This window comes from Tachypleus tridentatus, chromosome 2, assembly GCF_004210375.1.
Source record: "Tachypleus tridentatus isolate NWPU-2018 chromosome 2, ASM421037v1, whole genome shotgun sequence".
In the NCBI taxonomy this organism is placed as follows: Eukaryota; Metazoa; Arthropoda; class Merostomata; order Xiphosura; family Limulidae; genus Tachypleus; species Tachypleus tridentatus.
In genome coordinates, this window is record NC_134826.1 from 97,891,975 (window position 1) to 97,914,140 (window position 22,166).

At 36.2% G+C, this 22,166-nt stretch overlaps 1 protein-coding gene across 1 annotated transcript in view; it reads right to left on the minus strand.

Moving 5' to 3' along the window:
* The window catches only part of LOC143244659 (uncharacterized), a 61,109-nt gene that overhangs the window by 23,879 nt on the left and 15,064 nt on the right, over positions 1 to 22,166 (minus strand). Inside the window, exons 3-4 of the mRNA XM_076489744.1 lie at positions 19,393 to 19,466; positions 15,573 to 17,168 (exon numbers count right to left, since the gene is read on the minus strand). Of these exons, the coding sequence (XP_076345859.1) occupies positions 15,573 to 17,168; positions 19,393 to 19,466 (1,670 nt within the window). The remainder of the gene's footprint in view (positions 1 to 15,572; positions 17,169 to 19,392; positions 19,467 to 22,166) is intronic.

Below are 22,166 nucleotides of genomic sequence, written 5' to 3' on the forward strand. Positions count from 1 at the left end.
AATGAGATTAAAAAGGTTAATGGCCATTAAAAAATTAAAAACATTATCAAGGTGGACAGAGTCACCATCACCAATAACTCTGTCCAATGTTACAGATTGACCCTGGGAAAAAATATGTTTAAAATATTGCCGTCGTTGAGAATTGTAACGATGGCAAGAAAGTAAAACGTGGCTGATAGTGATTTGAGTGTTACACAAACTACACATTGGTGCATCAGTTCCAGATAAAAGAAAATGATGAGTTAAAAAACTGTGACCAATGCGTAGCCTAGTGAGAACAACTTCCTTCTTCCGAACTTTACGGAAGCGAGATGGCCAAAGTCCAATTTTGGGTTTGATTTGAAAAAGTTTGTTGTCACGTTGCTCATTCCAAGTGGACTGCCAGCTGGCACGGAGCCGAGCCTTGAAGACAACACCATAGTCCATGTACGGAATAGGCATAGGAGTGATGGTGCTGAAGCAGACATATTTAGCTGCCATGTCTGCAAGCTCATTCCCGCGAATACCAACATGGCCTGGTATCCAGAAAAAACAGGATTGAAGTAGCTGCTAATGAGAAATGGGCCAGTCAGTTTCGAATATCAGTGAGAATATGATGTGAGCTAACGTGTAGCGAATCCAAGGCAAGTATAGAACTAAGCGAATCAGTATAAATAGTGCAGTTGGAGTACTGCTCAGCTGCAATATGATCCAGGGCAAGAGATATGGCATACAGTTCAGCAGTGAACACAGAAGCTGTAGAAGGGATTCTGCGCGCAACTACTGACCCATAGCAAATCATAGCAGAGCCCACTGAATTACCTGACTTGGAACCATCTGTATAAATGGGAACTGAATGATTGTTTGAAAGATATTCATTGAATAAAAGACGGTACTTCCAATCTGGAGTATCTGCCTTTTTTAGGTGACTGAAAGAAAGGTCACATTTGGGGGCTGTAATAAGCCATGGTGGGATGGGCTGACCTGTGGAATCTGCAATGTTATCCAAGGACAGACCCAATTCATCCAATTGCTCCCGGATGCGAAGGCCAAACGGAGCAATGATAGATCGTCTGTTCTGAAAAAGTACTGCCCACCGAGGAAGGAAAACACATTTCCAGGTGGGATGCTTTGGTAAGGAATGAAGTTTCGAAGTATATTGTAAAGATAGTTGCAAACGGCGAAGGTGTAGAGAAGGTTCATGAGATTCAATGTATATACTTTGAACTGGAGAGGTACGGAAAGCCCCAATGCAGAGTCGAAGACCTTGGTGATGAACAGGGTTCAGCATCTTTAAGGCCCGAGGGTCTGGCAGAGCCATAGACCATTGATCCATAATCGAGTTTCGATCTAATAAGAGCACAATATACCTTTAACATTGAACAGCGATCTGCTCCCGAACTGGTAGAAGAGAGAACACGGAGGATGTTCAGTGCTCTTGTGCATTTGACCCAAAGCTGCTTTAAGTGTGGTATAAAGGTCAGTTTACGATCAAAGATAAGCCCCAAGAACTTGGTCTCCGGGACCACTGGCAGCAAAACTTCACCGATATGAAGTTCAGGATCAGGGTGAATACCCCCGTCGACAGCAAAAGTGCAGGCATACAGTTTTGGAGAGAGAGAAATTAAAGCCGTTCGCCAGAGTTCATTTCCGTACACAATTGAGGGCAGTTTGTAGTTGCCGCTCAATATATCTCATGTTTGATGACTGACATGAGATGCGAAAGTCGTCGACATACAGCCCATTCGCAACAGTGAGAGGGAGTTGTTCAGTGATGGCATTTATCTTTATACTGAAGAGTGTAACACTCAATAAACAGCCTTGAGCGGCTCCAAGTTCCTGTAAAAAAGAACGGGAAAGTGTCAAACCCACACGAACTTGGAATCTCCTGTCCATTAAAAAAGTTTTAATAAACATGGGTAGATGGCCACGTAACCCATATGTATGAAGGTCTCGCAAAACGCCATACCTCCATGTTGTGTAATAAGCCTTCTCTATGTCAAAGAATATTGATACAAGATGGCGGTTGAGAAAGGCTTCTCTGATAGATGTTTCAAGACGTATTAGGTGGTCTGTGGTGGAGTGCTGTCGACGGAACCCACACTGGGTGGGCGAGAGGAGGTTGTTTGATTCAAGGAACCAAACAAGACGAGCATTAACCATCCTTTCTAATGTCTTACAGAGACAGCTCGTCAAAGCAATTGGACGGTAGTTTGAAGGAATCTTGGGATCTTTCCCCTGACTTAGAGAAAGGTAAAATAATAGCCTGGCGCCAGGCATCAGGAAAAACATTCTCCTGCCAGATCCGGTTGAAAACAATCAGAAGGACATCAAGAGAAGCAGGAGATAGATGGTGCAGCATGTCATAATGAATATCATCAGGTCCAACAGACGTACTGGCAGACCGATGAAGGGCCATTTTTAGTTCCACCAGGGTAAAGGGACAATTATAGTAAAAAAAACAGTCAGTTTGAAAGGAAAGAGATAATCGCTCTCCCCAAGTCTTGATGGCCAGGAAGGTGGAGGAACAAGCAGAAGTGCTAGATACCCGGCAAAAGCTTTCACCTAGAGTGTTAGCGATGTTCCGAACATGAGTCACCTCCTGACCATCAGAGAGTAAGATCGAGAGGGGGATAGAATTGTAGTGTCCATTAACCTCTCGAATCCTGTCCCATATGATCTTGGAACTGGTGGTAGAAGATATACTGGTTGTGAACTTAATCCAAGATTCCTTCTGGCTGTGACGTCTTACCCACCTAGCATGTGCACGGGCCCGTTGGAAAGCAACCCAGTTTGAAAGTGTGGGATATCTACGAAAAGTATCCCAGGCCCGCTTTTGAGCCCTCCGTGCTAAGTGGCAAGCAGGATTCCACCACGGACGAGGATATCGTGGAAAACGTGTCGAGGTTTTAGGTATACACTGAGCAGCTGCATGTGTAATACAGTCAATTACCACTGCTACACAGTCGTCTATTGATGGCTAATTTACGATGGCAGGATCAAGTTCTGCGAGAACAGTGAAAGTGGACCAGTCTGCCTGATCCAGCTTCCACCGGGGCACGCGGGTAGGGTGGCATCGACCACGCCAGTCTCTCTCAAAGGATGGGAAAATGATCACTGCCTAGTGGATTACTGTCAACCCTCCATGAAAAATGGGAGAATAATGAAGGGGAGCAAACTGAGAGATCAATAGTGGTAAAGGATTGACTAGGTGCATGAAAGTAAGTGGAAGAACCAGTATTGAAAAGAGAAAGATTGTGATCAGAGAGCATCTGCTCTACAGATCGGCCCCTCCCATCAATAATAGCACTTCCCCAAATGGGATGATGTCCATTAAAATCCCCTAGGATTAGAAATGGAGATGGCAATTGTTCAACGAGAGCATCAAGATCTGATTGATCACATGTCTTTCCAGGGGACAGGTACAGAGAACAAACAGTGATGGTATGACCCAAGGAAACACAGATGGCTACAGCCTCCAAGGGTGTGTTGAGTGACAAAGACAGGGTGGGCGCGTGTTGATCAACCAACAGTGCCACCCTCCATGTACTCGACCATCACACAACCTGTCATTTCTGTACAGAGAAAACTGCCGAATGGAGACAGTATCAGCAGTTTTGAGAAATGTTTCTTTTAAAGAAAGACAAACAGGATGGTAGGAAGCAATCAGCGTTTTGATATCATCCAGATTAGAACGTAAACCTCGACAGTTCCATTGTATCAAGGTGGCCATTTTTAAGAACGGGTAGGTGAAGTGGCTAAAGAACCCTTCGGTTAACGACCACGTCTTTTTTCTTTACTGTCTTTAGTCGGAGGAGGTCTATCAACCTCCATGGATCCTGCTCTGTGTCGGGTGGGCAGGTTTTTGTTATTGGAAGGGGAATCCAGTGACTGAGGACGCGAACGAATAATTCTTTCGTCTCTTGTGGTGGGAGAAAAAGATGTATCAGAAGAAATGCCTGTATCTGAAACTGAAGGACGTGGATCTTGAGGTTTGTTGGAAGGTATGGGAGGAACAGAGATAGGTGTGGAAGTCGATTCATCAACCTTTTTAACCACGGAGGTCAAAAGGCTTTTCATTTGTTTTGAAAACGATTCTCTTGGAGGCACAGAGAGATCTGTCTGCACTCCCACTATAGTTGTGGAATGAAGTGCAGCAGGATATGTCCGAGCCTCAGGATAACTAATGTTATGTGTCATTTTCAAACGCTGCACCTCTTTTTCTTCCAACCATTTTGGGCAAGAATGAAAGTAAGAGGGGTGAGAACCATTGCAGTTTACGCAATGCGGGTTCATGTCACAGTCATAGGCATCATGGTCCTAGCCTCCACAACGAGCACATGTCAGGGAACCACGACAGGATGTCTTTGAGTGGCCGAATCTCTGACATTGAAAACATCGAAGAGGGTTTGGTATGTATAGACGAACCCTGCAAATGAGATAACCTGCCTTGATGGTGGCAGGTGCACGTGGTGAAGTAAATGTTAAAACAAGGGTATTTGTTGGCAGTGTAATTCCATCTTTTCGAGTGGAGATGGCGCCTCACTGCAGAAACTCCTTGAGTGGAGAGACCAGCGAGAATCTCTGACTCGGGAATGTTCTTCAAATCCCTTTCAACAATAACTCCTCGTGAAGAATTCATGGTAGCATGGGGTGTAACCTCAATAGGTATATCCCCAATTGCATTTGATTTCAAGAGGAGTTCACTGTGTTGGGATGTGGATGTTTCAACCAATATGTCACCAGGTCGAAGTTTCTTTACTGATTTTGAGAGGCAGCAAGTCCCTCTAGTCCCTTTTGAATAAAAAAAGGGGACATTTGCCCTAAAGGTTTTCGAAGAGAATGTAATATAAGTAAATGAGGTGCGTGTGTTACTGATGTTGAAGATTGCTGTTCTGAGTATTCAAGGCGTGGTAAACTACCCATTGACTGTTTTTTTACAATTTTATTTAAATTTTTAGAGGATCCATAGGAAAAGAAAAATTTCGGTACCCACTGACCCCACCCACCATGGAGCCCTACAAGGGGGCGACTACAAAGTCACATAAGGACAATGCAGCAACGCCAGGGTTTCGTGAGCACTATACCCAAACACCAGCATCAGGCACAATGTCCACAACACCCGTTGAGAACTTCCAACACTGGTACTTGGTTGACTCTAGCCCAAGTGGACCAGCCGATTGACCCAGGGGGGCCACCCAAAGGCAGCCGTCTACAGGAATTGAGGCCAAAGTGGTGTGTTAGGGTTGGACCCCTCAACCACCAGGATCCTCTCCTCCCCTTCACGGGTCGCCACGGACGGCAAACACGTGGGTGGATGTTTAGATCCCAGAGAAGGTAACCAGATAGAACAGAACCTTCCCTGGGAGGTCCCCTCACCACGTACAGGAATCCACACCGAGGGGGAACAAATTTGAATGGTTTAAGAATATTTGGTCAGGCACTACTTGCCACAGAGTAAGGTCCAGACAACGATTAGCAACAAAAAAGGAAAAACAAGAAAAAGGTCCCTCAAAAGGAAGAAAAGTGCAATAAAAGATAACATACTGAGTCAAAGTCTCAATAAATCCTGAAGAATGGCTAGAAACAGAAGATGATAACCTGAAGATAAAGATACCATGATTATATGCAAATAGTGAGAGACAAATGTATGAAGGGTCATCCACGTGCCTCACTTAAGAATTTCCTACAAGAAATGACAAAGGTGAGATGTCAATAAAAAGGTAAAGCATCATATTTGACAAAAAGACATCCAGAAGAAAATATGAAAGTTGATAAAGAGGAATAAGCCAACTGAATTAAAAGTCAAACCCAACTGGTGAGGGAAGAGGGAGAAAAATAACAAATGGAGAATAGCTGCCAAGAAACAGAGGTGGGAATGGGCACCATGGAAGGAAGCCATGGGGACTATATAAGAGTGAAAAGCATGTACAGGACCATAAAAGTCTATCCAGATACGGGAAACTGGCAAAAAGGATGAGTTACACTCAGAAGCCACCAAAATTTTGGGGAGGAAAGAAAGATCCATTTAAAGAAAAATATATGTAGAATGATAAAGTGTATGTGAAACATTAATGGCATATAAATCTGGCCTATAAAGTCCACAGGCTAAGAGGAGAAGGAAATAGGTTTTCATGGAAAGGTGAAACAAGCACATGGACAATGGTTCAAATGGCAGAAAAGTGAGACAGTGAAGGATCACATTCACAATCCAATCCAAACGTACAAACCTGCAAATTGAATGATGGAATTTGACAGGAATGCATCAAAAGGGAAAGAGTAAGAGAGGTAAGCACCCTATGGTATTGAGAAAAACAAAAAGCATGGAATAAGAGCACCTGATAATTATATGACTTGAGATAAAAGAGATGGAAGACCCTATTCAAAATGCTGATTTTGGAAATATGCAATATGAGGGAACAGTGGGAGGAGCAGGAGAAGACCCTTGACCCAAAGACCAATGGCAGAAAATGTTCAATTTATGTTAATAAACTTTCCTGGAGGAATGACACTAGGACATTAGAAAAAAGCTACCCATCAGGACAAGCTAACTTTCCTTATCAAAAACTGGATAAAAACCAAGCATGAAGAGAGAGGATGAGAAGAACTGTATGACATACCAGTGACTGAGGTTGATTAAGAATGGGTGGAGTAATAAGATATAATAGAGGGATAGTTTTGAGCTGTAGTAGCCATAAGAACTACAGTTGGGCTGGCCAGTAAGGAGCAACCAGAAGGACCCAATATGGAGTGGTACAGATGATCAAAATTATCCTCTGAAGAAGTGAAATGGCAAGATAAACATACAGATGTTTGTGGGTCCAATCTTTACTGAAAGCATCTACAGTCAGAAAAAGAAGATAAGGGAGTGGAGTTCAAAACAGGGGCAATTTGTTGTTAAGAGATGAGACAAAAATAGTGATGTGAAGAGTACCCACAGAAGGCAAAGCCAATAGAAAACAAGAGGATCACAAGACCACTCTGTCAGATAGACTGTGTGGATGGGAAAGCTGATTCACAACAAGATTGAAAGCATCCAGAACATAACATGCAATGATACAAATATCTAATGTATGGGACCCAAAAAGAAGACCCAAATTATGAAAACATAAGAATCAAGAACAGGTTCCACCCTGGTAATTGAGAAAAGCAACTATTGTTAGAATGGATCATTACCAAATGATTTCTGAACAAATGGAGAAACTGAAATGAAGCACAATGTACAGTGAGAAGTTCCAGTATGTGGATATGATAAGACCTTTCAGTCACAAATCAACATCCCATAGTTTCCTATTCAATGATCCAAGCCCCCAAGCTATAAAGGGACATTTCTGTGAAAATCTGTAAATTTGATGAAGAGAAAGAAGTGGGTTACTGTCAATGTGCAAGTCTTGTCCAACAACCAATGCAGATTGCTAACAATGATAGGAGAAAGGGAAACAGAAGCCATCAAAGCATCATGCACAATATTCCATTGGTCAAGAAGAAACCATGTGGGCATGACCTCGGGGAATAAAAAGATATCATGGAAAATCACTCACAAAAGCAATAGAACCTCAAAACTGTAACACATGAAGCAGTAGGGGTGGCCTAAAAGAGATTAACATTAAAAACACACTCAAGTGAACAAGATATTAGGTATATATGTAAAAATGGCTGGTTTGGGTTGAGAAAATTATATTGAGGAGCAAACAACATTTCGACTTTTAACCCACACCAGCCGTTTTTACATAAATATTTTTCTCTACAAGTGGGTTTTCTTGTCATCACTGATTACGATATCAGGTATACTGAACGAATGATTTATCCAATTTGATTAATCAGCCCACCTGAGCTGCATGCAGGTGCAGCCTACAAGTTTGATTGTATACTTCTGTTCAGAGTAAGCTAGCAGTAGCTAGTAGTCCATGTAATGAAAAAATGCAACATGAAAGCATGTAAGTAGCAAGCGAATGCTTTGACCACCTGACAAAAACATGAGAGATGAAAAAACTGATAAACTATCCTGTGGTGAACAAACTGAAGATAGGGTTGCAACTGACAAGATATTGGGATATCCAAGTAAGTATTCACAACATACACAAATCTGGAGGAAAATACACCCACCTGAGAGTAAAAACGACTCCACTGTAAAAACTGAGGAGAATCAGAAAAGTACTTAGGCAAGATAAATCTATTACAGGCCATTCTTGTGGATGATAAACAGTATGGAATAAAATTAATAACAGATTTAATGGCCTCTTGAGGCAGATGGTCTTGTACTGCTTTTGACGGACGTTAACTAGTAGTGGGATCTCAAGGCAAGGAGAAGGAAACAGGTACCTGAAACAAAGGAGGATGGTTAAAAAATTGTAGGATGAGTCTCTTGAATAAAACCTGCATATCCCATGAATTTGTGGCAAAAGGCTGATAGAGGGAAACAAATTTGTTCAAGAAAACTACCACTGAAACAGAAACCACCAGATAGTTACTGGTATTATAGGTGCCATGCCCATCTATGTCAAATAAAATTATAAGATGAGGAACTCCTGGTTGGAAGAACAGGTAAAGACTGAAAAGAAGTAAGATGATCAACAGGAATGGGAGCTTATCTCAGCTCTAACAAAATACTGCAAAATGTATTATGATGATGAACAGATTTTACAAATGATTCTCAAGTTTTAGGTACACCACTGAAAACAGAATGCCAAAGAAAAGGCCATTTTTAAGTCCTTAAAGTAAAGGTGGCAGTAAACAAACCTGGGAAAAGGATGTGTCTTGACCCTAAACAGTTAAACAACAAAGAAACCATACATGTAAAACAAGAGCTGAGAATGATAAACAAGCCAACGTGTAAGTAAATAGAGAAAGACCTTTCCTGAAAAAACCCTCAGAAGCTCTGTAGATTGCTTCAGAAAGGGAATGAATAGTAGATAAGATGAAGATATGAAAATTAGGCATGGGTTAAATGCACAGGAAATATAGACACAAACTGCTGAGAGTCAAGAAATAGAAAGCCAATTTGATGGTAAGTCAAAGAAAACTGATCTGTAGCACATGGAGAGCAAAGCATGCTGGCACCTTCAACTAACTGAGAAGCAAATTGGTAAGCATGAAAAATAATATTTGGGGAGCATGGGAAAACCAAATTACAACAAAATATGCAATATTTGGTTTGCTTTGTTTTGAATGTCACACAAAGCTACACAATAGCTATCTACAGTCATCCATAATTTAGCAATATAAAACTATAAGGAAGGCAGCTAGTCATCACCATCAACTGCCAACTCTTCGGCTATTCTTTTACCAACAGACAGTGTGATTAACCATCACATTATAATGCCTCCAAGACTAAGAGGGAGGCATGTTTTGTGGGATGGGTATTTGAACTGGTGGACTCTCAGAGTGCAAGCCAAGTGCACTAACAGAGATGCCAACTATTTCAAATGACTGAGCGTAATGATTGTAAACAGAGCCCTTTATCATTTGCGGCTACTAGGCCTGACCAATGTCTCTAAGCTGTTTATTATTATATTATAACTATTATTATTTATTACTGCTATATATTGCTCATTTATGACTGTTTTGTGTATTAAATAAATAGATTAAAAAACATTATTTTGAAATTCTTACTCATAAATGTCGTTATCTGCATCGTTTTTGTCTTCACCTCAGCCTTTTCTTGGTGAGATGCCAATTTTGTATGTCTGGAATAATCGTTTATCCCGCCATGTGCCACAGAAAAATTGATGGGACAAACTGTACAAAACGCATGACTGTCACTGACTTCTGATGCAATGACTGGATATTTTGCACTATACTCTTTCTAAATTTTTGATTCACAGTTTTAGTCCTTTTAGATTTGCCAGGAACAAGACAATCTGGTGAACAAGGCCTCTTTTTTTTCCCATCTTGTGAAAGATCATATTGGTGTTTCTATGCTGCTTAGAAAACAAGAAATACCCATCTACGCGAGCGCTGATTGGCTGACAAGCACTGATGACGTAACTATGGATTCCCCCACGTACCCAGTATGAAAAATCACTGCACTCAAACTATTGGTAGACGTCAAAGATACAAATATTTTTTATTATTTCAAGCACAAACATGATTATCGCAAGTAGCCATTTGGACTATGTCTTTTATTTATTATCAAAATTTATTTGTATCTCACTAGAAATTTTCTTTTCACCCCTTTCAAGCCCTGGAAGAACAATTTATCACTTTATTGTATAGGCCTATATAATATATAATAATTTGGGAGTTGCAACAAATCATAATATTTGTCTGTATGAGTGTATAGTTGTAATGTATACACCAAAAGCGTAATGATTATGCTCAAATCATAATGGTTTGCATCTCTGCACTAACCACCTGGCCATGTTGGGTCAAATATGTATTAAGAAGCATATCTTATCATTGGAATAATTTTCAAATACAAAACTTTTTGTTATTATATAAGTGTGCCATTTATGTTGGTAAATGGCCCAATATAAAGATCCTTTATAAGTTAAACCTTGATGTCTTGTAAAGGACCACACAGCAACCAAGCATGAAGTTTGAGTTTCTATATGTCTGTGTAAAATTTCACATTGAAGTTGCCACAACAGACAAGGAATGGATACAGTCATAGCCATAACCCTGGGCAACAAATGAACTGGAGGAAAGGCATATAGGTGCAAACCTATCCAGTCCTGAATACATGCATCTGCTGCCACAGCCCAATGAGGTACTAAGAGCCAAAAGGTTTGGAGTTGAGAGTTCCAATGAGTGGCAAATGCATCAATCAATGGAGATCCTAACTGTGAGCAGATCTACAAGGTAGCATCAAAAATTGTAATCAATAACATAACCAGCACAACACTGCATCAGAGAAAGCTGTGATAAAATGCTTTGTTGTGAAAAAGTGGTTACATTAACTAAATGAGGTACTTGTATACAGTGCCAGAAAAGAGGGTGCATTTATGTAAGTGGAAAATGTCACCAGGCCAAACATTGCTAAGAGCATTTAAATGAAATATAAAAGAGAAAGTGAGATCAATGCTTAAATGGGCAGGGTCAAGGAATAGCTAAAGTATCAACAGATGGTATATGTTTTGGAATCCACATTACAACTGATGATTACTGCTGTACAATTATGGAGTGCCTTATAAAAGCAGCAAAAATATGTTTTCCAACAAAACACAATATTCAAACCAAATATGGAAATCCCACGAACAACTCTGAAAAACAACAGAATGCAGGAAACCATAAAAAATATATATGAATACAGAAGACCCTGATCTAAAAAACCCAACTAAATACATTCAAAAACACTCAGAAATGAAATAAAGCAACAGATAGCTGGGACAAATATTGTTCAAAATTAAAACACACACACACACATACATACATACATAGACCTCAAAAGCTTCCAGTCTCACTTAAAAAGAATACACAATGCAGACAAACCCATACATTGCACTCTAAAACAAAATAACACCACTGCCCACACAGACATAATGAAGCAGAAATATTTACAAAACACCTTGAAAATGAGCCCACAACAAACACATCATTCTCCAATACACTTAAGAGCCATATTAACACAAACAAAATTCTATACTTATATACTTTCCTGGTCAGTCTCCTATAGGTCCAAGTAGCACAACAATCAAGAAAACATGACTCAACAACTCATAAAACCAATAACAATAACAGACATACACTCTCAAAATGATAAAAACCAAAAGTATTGGGCAAGACAAAATACAGCATATATTTATGAAAAAAGTCAGACTCCAACATCTAGCTGCTATATTTTATCTATCCCTGAAACATAAATAAAAAAGAAAAAGAAGCAATTAATGAATTGAAAAATGACCACAGCATAGTGATAAAGGAAGCCAATAAGGGAAGTGGGCCAATACTGATGAACACTGAGTATTATGCAAAAAAAATCCACGAAATGTTGCAGGACTGCAAAGCCTATATACAATTGGAGGAAAATTGGCAGAAAGCTATGGTAATGAAGAAACTGGATAATTTCATAAAAAAATATGCAAAATGCTTGACAGCAGAAGAGATTAAATATGTGACCAAATTTGATTTTTCTATAAGCAAATTTTATGGTCTCCCTAAACTGCACAAAAGCAAGATCATAAAACATGCAATATCTAAACAACAGAATGAATACATCAAAACACAGGACCCAATGGATCTAACTTTTAAACCAATTGTTGCAGATCAAAACTGCCCAACAAGTCACCTCAAACATTTTCTTGACATTATTTTAAAACCATTAGTACATAAGACAAGAAGCTATGTCAGAGACAGTCTGGACTTTCTAATTAAACTCCCAACTACTTTTGAAAATGATCCACTCTTAGTTACCTTTGATGTATGTAGCTTACACACTTACATTCCCCATGACCTAGGGAAAATAGCAATACAGTATTGGATTGAAACCTATGCAAAAGACCTAGAAAGTAGATTTGATCACAAGTTTATGTTAGATGGCATAATGCTTATTATGCAACACAACACCTTTCAATTTGACAATGATTACTTTCTCCAAATGAAAGGGATGGCCAAGGGAACTAAGGTGGCCCCGACGAATACCATCCTTATGATGGGATACATCGAAGAAGTCCTTTTGTGTCCAAAAATAGCAAAAAGGTATAGAGCAGAGAGCATGATCTATATTTAAGACAACTGGTGAAAATTTCTGGATGACTGTTTCATCATCTGGAAGCAAGACCTGAGGGATATTTCAGACTTCCACCAGTTATTAAACATCATCAATGATCATATCAAATTTACAATGGAGACCAGTCAACATGCAATACCTTTAATGGACATTAAAATATACAAAGAAGGCCACAAATTGCAAAGAGATATTTATCACAAGGATACAGACTCATTTCAGTATTTGGACTTTACATCTTGTCATCCAAGACATACAAAGACTAACATTCCTTTCAACATGGCCTGGTGCACAAGTACCATAGTCTCAGATCCCAAAATAAGAGAACATAGATTCAATGAAGAAATTACCCAATAACTTTAATTGAGACGGGAATAGATAGGGCCAAAAATATACCAGCAGAAACCCTGAGGACAGTCAAACAAAGAGAAAATGATGACAAAAAAATTACATTTGTAAAAGCACACAATCCAAATAATCCAGATATTTACAAGATAATCCAAGCATCAAAGGAAATACTCCACGAATCAGAAAAAGTCTACAAAATCTGGCTAATGCAGCAAGAGTGAAAAGCCAGAGACAGACTCATAATTTGAAAAGAATTCTTACAAATTTGGAGTTAAAGCAGTCACAAAAGAAAACAGGGCCAAACGATGCGATCACTCACATTGCAAAACATGTGAACTCATTCAGGAAAGTAAAGACTTAAAATTTAGAAGTTCAGGAGAAACTTTTCATATCAACACAGAGATGGACTGTACATCAAAAAAATCTAATATATTGTATAAAATGTGCAGGTTGTAGATTGGATTATATTGGGCAGACCAGGGACCAATTAAAGAACACAATGACTATCCACAGACAACAGATAAATCACCCAGAACTGCAAAAAATTGGACTGAATAAACATTTAGACCAATGTGTGAAGGAAAAACACCCAAACTTCAGTGTAATACCATTCTATAAGGTTGGAAAAGACAGAAAACCAGAAAACCTATGGAGAAATATTTTATCCAGAATTAAATGAAATTCCTCTAAAATAGTGGTATGAATAATTTTATGAATGAAAACTTTACAAATCACATAACTCTGATGACGTTCTCATCAACAATCGAACATACTAATGTCTGTATTTTCTCGCCATTTTATAATGCAGTGTGATTAATGAAGCATGAAACGCATAACTGCAAATAAATGACCTTAATACCATCATGTAAAGCTTTTATTTCTGTATCAAGTTCGTGATTAGTTCATTTTTACTTTGTGCGTGTGCGTGCGTGCGTATATCAAGTACTTGGAAGCAAGTGGATGTTTTAACATTTGTGAGAAAAAGAAAGCCAGCAAATAAACCAGTATTTTACAGACAAAACAGCCTTACCAAATGTACTGGAAAACAACTAGAAAAAAATCAAGACTTTTCAAGATGTTCATCTGAAATGGACATCATAATTATTGGAAATACAAAATGGCTTTAGGTAAAAAAAAAACATCTAGTAAGATTTTAAAAATTGTAGTAGGTAGTTTTAATTGAAACAAATGAACTGTCCCTTGCTTTCTGAATGTAGAGAAGACATTCAACACTTTATGGAAGAATGGACTAAAATATTGATTACCACAAATAAAAATACTGCAAGGTATTATTTACTTGCTCTCCCAACTCTAGACAACATGAAAGCTAGGATAAATGTGTTGGACACCTTTTGAAGTACTTTACCCCAGAAGCAGGTCCTGAAGGAGAGGTAGTTAGCACTATTTTAATCATTATGTATGTGAGTAAAATATCACTGTCTGATCCAAATTTTTGTTACTTCTCTTAGTTTGTAGATGATGTGGCTATCTGGAAGAGCTCCTACACTCCAAGTACAGCAACAACAAATCTAGAACCACAGTTACATGAAACAGAAAACTACTGTAACAAATAGATAATCATGGTAAATGCCCCTAAGAAACAAATCACTTTGTTAAAAAAATCAAAAATGAAGAGTAAACAGCCCCCAAATGACTGGCAAACATTAATCCAATTATTGCAAGGCCTACCAGGCCTGAGACTAGACTGTAAGTACTACCACCTTTAAAACCACTTACTTAAAACTTGGTTTTGAATTGGTGTTCTTAATTTCCTTTAGATAATATAATTTAAATTTTTATTGCAACAAATATATGGCTTTATATTTTTTCTGAAGTTGTTCACAGTATTCTCTCTGTAAATACAATAAATGAGGAACCAATTTTAACTTGAAGTAATTCGTGATGACGAGAAACCGACTTGAAGTAAAACTGTATCTCACGATGACTGGTATAAGAATAAAACTTTTTTTTTAAAGTAAGTAGAGACAATGTTTTAATTTTCTTAGCTCATCTTCAGGTTAACCTCTTTGCTAACCTGAAGATGACCTAAGAAGGTTGAAACATTGTTCTCTACTTTATTTTTAAAAAGTTTTAATACCCATACCAGTCTTCTTGAGATACATAGTTTTAATTTACAAAAACATTCATAACTTGTATTTGATTATAATATACACTTCATGAAAAACAAGTACACTCACACACACATTAAAAACTGTCCATTTTAAGAACAATACATTTGAATACATTATCCAACTTCTCTGCTCTCATATGCAATTTTTCAAATAAAAAGCAAACTAATTTTCTCATTTTAGGTTAAGAAACTAATGATTTAACTATCTACTAAAATTTGTCTATAAGTGTATTTCTGTATTTTAAATACATTGTACATAATACCTGGTCTTAACTAGGTTTTCCTTCTTATGTACATTACTAAAGACTGCCATTTATTTGTGGCAGAAAGGAGAATCACTTCCTTTATAATTTTGAGACCTACACAGGTAAGTAAAAACAAAATCTAGAAATGTAAAATTGTCAGAAAGTAAGCATATATAATAAAAAAGTTCATTAAAAAACAACATACCTTTGGGAAATCCAAAACACCTGTGATGAAATTTTCCTGAGTGATGATTTAGTTTCTAAACGTCTTGTTGTACTTGGTGTAACATCCATCTTATTTTGCATATTTACTTTTTCAATGATCTTTTTCTTATTTATTAACTTGAAGTCCAACTGCTTTATAACACTTTTCATTCGAGAAAACCCTGGTTTATTTTTAAGAGATCCCACAGACTGCTTACACTTTCCAGTGTTTGTATGGATGACCAACTCATTTATAGAAGTTTGCATACAAGTGAGTGGCTCCTCTAACTTTTGCTTACCTATAAATTCTGAAGTACTTAAATCTTGTGGTTTATCTACTGGAACACAGGCCAGTACACACTGACTCATGTCTAAAGAACTATCACTTACAACTTTTTTCTTATCTTCCATGCAATCTTTATTGCCAATGACAACTCTTGATGAATCAACATAACATATATTCTCTCCAGCACCTGAGTTGTTTTTTAGTAGTTTTATGAAGCTGCTTATTGCATCATCAGAACAGGCATCACTGAGGGCTTTATGATCATTAAAAAATTCGTGGACAGGCAAATCATTTGCCTTTTTTTTTGAAGTCTCAGTTATCTGTGAGAAAGTTTCACTTGACCTATCACTCTCACCTTCCAAAGTAAGAGACAGTGGGGTTGTAGCACTGCTTTTGGATAAGCATCCTAGAGATAAAGAATTAGGACAAAAACTTATTTTTTTAATGAACTTATCACAGTCATCTAAGTTATTTAATTTTTTTTTTGAATCAACTGTCTTTCTGATTTTACAAAACCTCTTTTCTAAATTATTAAAAAAATTATTAAATCCATGATTTGATGGTAAACTATTCACATCAAAATCATTAGGAGTGCAAATATACTGATATTCTTTGGGTTTTTTTCTAAACACATTTTTGTATCTCATCATTTTGCTGCAATCCAGTTGCAGATTGTCTTGTTTCTCATTTATTTTTGGCCTCAGTCCATTAAAATTCCCAAGCTCATTTGAGTTAAGTTTTTTCTGGATACTTTTTGAGAGAGAATTATTTTTTTGATGGGAATGACAAATAACCTTTTGGGCTTGATATTTTGGCTTTGAAAAAGAAACAAATTTAAAAGAGGAATCACCAGCATAAGTTTCTGACTGAACTCTAAAAGAGCCATTATTATGCTTGTTCAATTTATCTGGAGACTCACAATCATCAGAACTTATTTCTATTATTGGAATACTTGTATGGCTTTTAAACACATTTGATTTGGATAACTGTTTTCCTCTAAAGCATTTGTCTGACTTCATCACAGGGTGCAGTAAAAGCTTTTCATTGTTATATTTAGGTGTTCTTCTGGCCAATGGATTTCCATCATCTACACCTGGCAACCAGTGTGTATCATCAGAGTTTAGTCTAATGCTTTCTCCAAACTGTTGTTGTTTAAATGATTTTACATGCTTGAGAACTCTGTTTCCTGTCTTCACACAATTCTCAATCTGAATCACTTTTGGATGTTTCCCAGCAACAATAGAATTGGAAACTAAAGAGCTCTTTCTTTTCTCTGGGAGAGATACTGGCTTTAACTTTGTACACAATTGTCTGTGAAATAAAAAAATGACAATGTCTATTAGTTTCATGCATATACAGGTAGATAAATAAACTAAACAAGATTCAAGTTCACAAAGTTCAATATGCTGGCTTCAATTAATTTATCTGACTCTGCTAAGACTAATTGTCTGTTGTTCTCAAAGCAAAAATAAATTTTCTGAAATAGGAATAGTATTTTCTATTTTATTTTGGTAAAATGAATATATGAGATAATGTTTATGATTTTTTTCCATTATGATCATATTTACTTTCTTTTGATGACTGTGTATCTTAACAAATCTTGCAGAATAGTTTCCATTGCAAAGGCTCTGTCTTAGGACTTCCATGTTCAAAGTACAGCACACTTCTCACACAGGAATGTGCTCATTCATTAAATTAGTCCTTTCATTTTGAGGTATGACATCTTGCTTCAATGTGCTCCTTATTTCAAATTTGAGTGCATGCTTGATCACTCTCCTTGAAACAGCATATATACTAATTTAAACTTGTGCAAGCATTACCGATTCCATGCTTCAGATATGATCATATCCCAATCTGACTATAAACTGAAGTATTTTTTTGCCTAAAAATGATAAATGAACATTTCAAAACCACTTCCTAAATCATGCATCACTTAGTTCTTAGGATTCAACCATAAGCTTGTTGCTAGTTGTAGCAATTTGTTTTTAATTTTTTAAGATGAAATTTCACCTTTTTAAAAAAACAGCCTTTTCTCATGTTGGATATTTAGTACCAGAGCACTGTCGTGGTTAGTTCAGTAAACAAGTGTAACTTACATGTGGTTATAGTGACACTACACTGGCATTTTAAGATTATGCATTATTTAACTTTATTTTGTTGATAACAGTTTTATATTTTAACTGTTTACATAAAGAATACAATTTAAATTTTGACAGTCTAACTTTTGTGTTTGCACCTGCTACTGTAGCTTACTTCATGTATGAGTACACTATTATTGCCATAAAGTTGTTAGCCTGACCTTGACCAATGGAGGAAGTAATTTTGGTATTTATAATACATGTTTGAAAGTACTACACATCTCTGAGTGGGATATTGAATCTATAAACTGATTGAAGTTTAGAAACACATATTTATCTCAATATCATTAGTTCTTAAGAATTAATAAAGTAGTTTTCTCCTACTGACCCACTTGCTGGTTTGGCAGTTCTTATGAAAGATAAATTTATTTCAAATAATCAGAGTTAAAATGAAAAATATGGTAGATAATGCTGTATTATCAGTCCTTACCATAAATGATGTAATTTGAAAATATATTTATTACAATGCAGGACAGTGCTAATTATAACAGAACAAAGTGCCAGTAGCAATGCAGTCCTCATCTATAGTCAAATATATATTACATATTATGTTGTTTGGACCTTCACTCCAAAGAAAAGTAAAACCAAGGTCTGTTGCAAATGTGTTCAGCTTGTTCAAAACAATCACACCACAGTCCACAAAAAGGGTAAAATGCTTCAACCAGCAAGTAGTTGATACAACCAAAGAAACTATCCTAAATCTAGGCCTATAAGATGCCAGTTACTGTGTCAAATATACATACCTAAAATGTGAACAAAGTTAATAATCATTATCTTCATTCAATAGCTACAGTTATATCATTTTATTCAGCAATTTAGAACAAGGTTTTTTACCACCACATTGAAACTATGCTTCATGTAACAAAACAATAGTCTGACACCATATTATTCCTCATACTATTTTGTCTATCTTCTCATTCAAATCAACTTTTGACATTACTTTATTAAGTTCTTTCTTTTCTCTTTCCTCAGTAATTTTAGTAAAATTGGTAAATTAATCATCGGAAAAACAAGTGAAATTCTTATTTATTTACTGAATAAGTGTTGAACCGTGAAGCATGCTTGCTCAGTGCAGCTACAACATTGATACTTGCATCACTCTGCATTAACAGTATGTATAATCCCTCATTACTATTCACTTCTTCAATTTGATTTACACAATAACACCCAGAACACAGTCCATACAACTGGAACTTTATCTTCCTGTATACTGGTATAGACATGCCAACAACACTTTTGCTGGTTTCACTTCTACCAAATATATACATACTTTTTAGTACATATAAACTCCATTTGCATTAACATTAAAATCATCAATGAACACAAAAATTAAAGCTTCAATTGGTAGCAGTAACTCAATAGCCTACATAAGGTATACATAATAAAAGGTTACTTACTTGTTTGAGGAGTTAGCTACCAAGGGATAAGTATGTGAAGCAAGCTTTCTTTGTTCGTTCATCTCAACTGAATTCTGGAAAGAAAAAAAATATACTAATAGTTCCAAAATTAGATTTTTTAAAAACTTATCAAAAGAATTACTGTTATCTACTGTACTGAACTACAGATATGATGGCAAGAGCATTCTGTTTCTTAATTTACAGGCATTAATTCGGTTAAAAGCTTCAACTCCAACCTTCAGAAACTGACAGATATGTACACACAAATTATGTGACACAGTTATATGCACTATCATTTAACACTTGATAAGTCAGCATTTTAAGCTAGTCCAGTATGCCATAACTAAAATAATGATGAAAACATTATAGTCAGGGAGAAAACTAGCAGACTTGTCAAGCTTTTTTCACAAGAAAACTAAAAAAAGGATGTGTTGTTTAACAGACAAGTTTTTATATCTATTTATCTTTAAGAGATGGGAGGTTGAAATAGATCAGTTAAGTCATTAGGCCTAACTACAAATATTATCTTAAGCCAAACATTTTAAGAAAAACTACATAACAGAAAGTATAAAAGTATTTTTATGATCAATAATCTTTAAAAATATGTAAAATAATTCACATCCCCATTACACTTTGTTTTCCCTTTAGACTTCACAATAAAATAAACCAACTTCACTTTCAACAAATACTTTCTTCAAACAGATAATTTTAGCATGGGCAACCCCATTTCACATGTTCTTGTCAGCATAATTATGATCTAGAACAAAACACAAGCCATACAGTCTGCACTTTATCCTCCTCTATATTGAAACCAATGTACAGATATGTTCATAATTTTGCCAGCTTCACTTCTACCAAACACATACACATTTCTTTTGAACACAAAATCCATTCACACTAACATTAAATTCACCATTGAACATAAAAATTATAAATAGCCAACATTTCTTAACATTGACATTACTAGATCCAACACACAGTTAAAAACCAAAATTCACCACAAAATTATTCACACTGGCCTCCACATTCCCTAAAATTATGGTCATTAATCCAAAGAAAAAAATCAATATACTAAAAAACTTCAAGCTTCAAGACATTGCTAAACTGATTACATAGATCAAAAAATGAACTTTATAAAGTCATTTCTTCATTCAAAGCAACAAATTTACAATAACCATTGTAAAAAAATGTCCACACAACCACGAGAGCAAAAACCTAAAAAAAACTCAACTCACAAACAAAACTGACACTGACACAAATGCAACAAATAACAACACAACCATTTATCTCTGATATCAGTTTAAAAGTAATCAACACTTAAAGAAAATGTAAAATTACTGTTGACTTCAAATTCAAACAAAAACCTGACCCTAAATTAAAATTACAAAGAATTACACAATATCAATGTTACTTATAACAATGTGCAATGACTGTTCAGAATTCTATGTCGGATAAAACAGAAGAAATATGGAGATCAGATTCACCAAACACAATAACGCAACTAATAAAAACAAAGTATATCAATACAAAACAATAATGTTATACAAAGAACCAAACTGAAGAATTAAAAAAAGCTATCTTAATCAAACAAAACAAACCCATCTCTAAAATATCCTAAATAAATTCCAATCATTCTTCTTCAGTAAAACTTTATACTTTGTCTGTTATTTTCTCTATATTAATTTTGTACAAAGTTGTTCAACTTAAACAATATCATAACATAATACAAAATAAATCTTGAAAATTATAACAAATTTTATCTGTCTATCTTAAATAGCTTTAAACTCATAATAGTATACATTTGTTCTATTATTAAAATAGATACATTTCTATTGTTTTATTGCCCTATGAGTATTGTCTAACTAATATTCCCATGCATCACACAAATTCTAAATCACTTGGCAAACAAAGTTCACATTGCCTTATCATACTATGTAATGCATAGAGTACTTTAAAAAGTACCTCGAGAAAATGTTTTACTATTATTATGTATTTTACTTAATCTAACCTAAAAGGTTTCTGATTTATACTTTTGTAGTTAATTTTATAACAATAAATAAAAAATCTAACATGATAAACAAGAATTATAGCACTTATCTGGGTCCCCCTTTTTTTTTTGCTATCAACTTTTCATGAAACTTAAACCTGCCTTTTTATACAAACAATATTACTGCATTAAATATTTTTTACTTACTTAAATAATGCAACAAAGAACATCAAGTAACAGCATAAAAAACCACACAATGTTCTATGCCACCACAATTTTCTAGCTTTTTAACTATGCAGCAAGAGCCATTAAAAATTCAGCTAAGCTTATCAGTGGGTTTCTAAGGGGAATCAAGTTTAGACAGGAAGTAAAACAGATAATTCTCTGAACAAACATCAATGCAATATGACATATTTGACAGAATAAGACTCTGGCTTTCTATTGGTTACAAGTAATATAATATTAAATGTGAGAAACAAGTCTTCCCAATTTGTGTAACAAACTCACTGCCAAAGAGGAAAGGGTTGAATGTTGATGCACAGACTATACATCTGATTTCAAAGTCTAAAGTACATGATAACAAACATACTGCCAAAGAAAAAAAAAAGAGCCATATGTAAATCTCTAAGATAATGGAGGGAAGGGGAGCACACAAACTTTGGGCAATGCTGCATCTTGATCCATTATATATCCAAAATGGAGCAACTATGTATGTAAAGTGGGAAGGTAACAAGGAAGAGACTTTTCCTAGTGAAACATTCAAGGTTTCAATGGATCACCTTGGAAA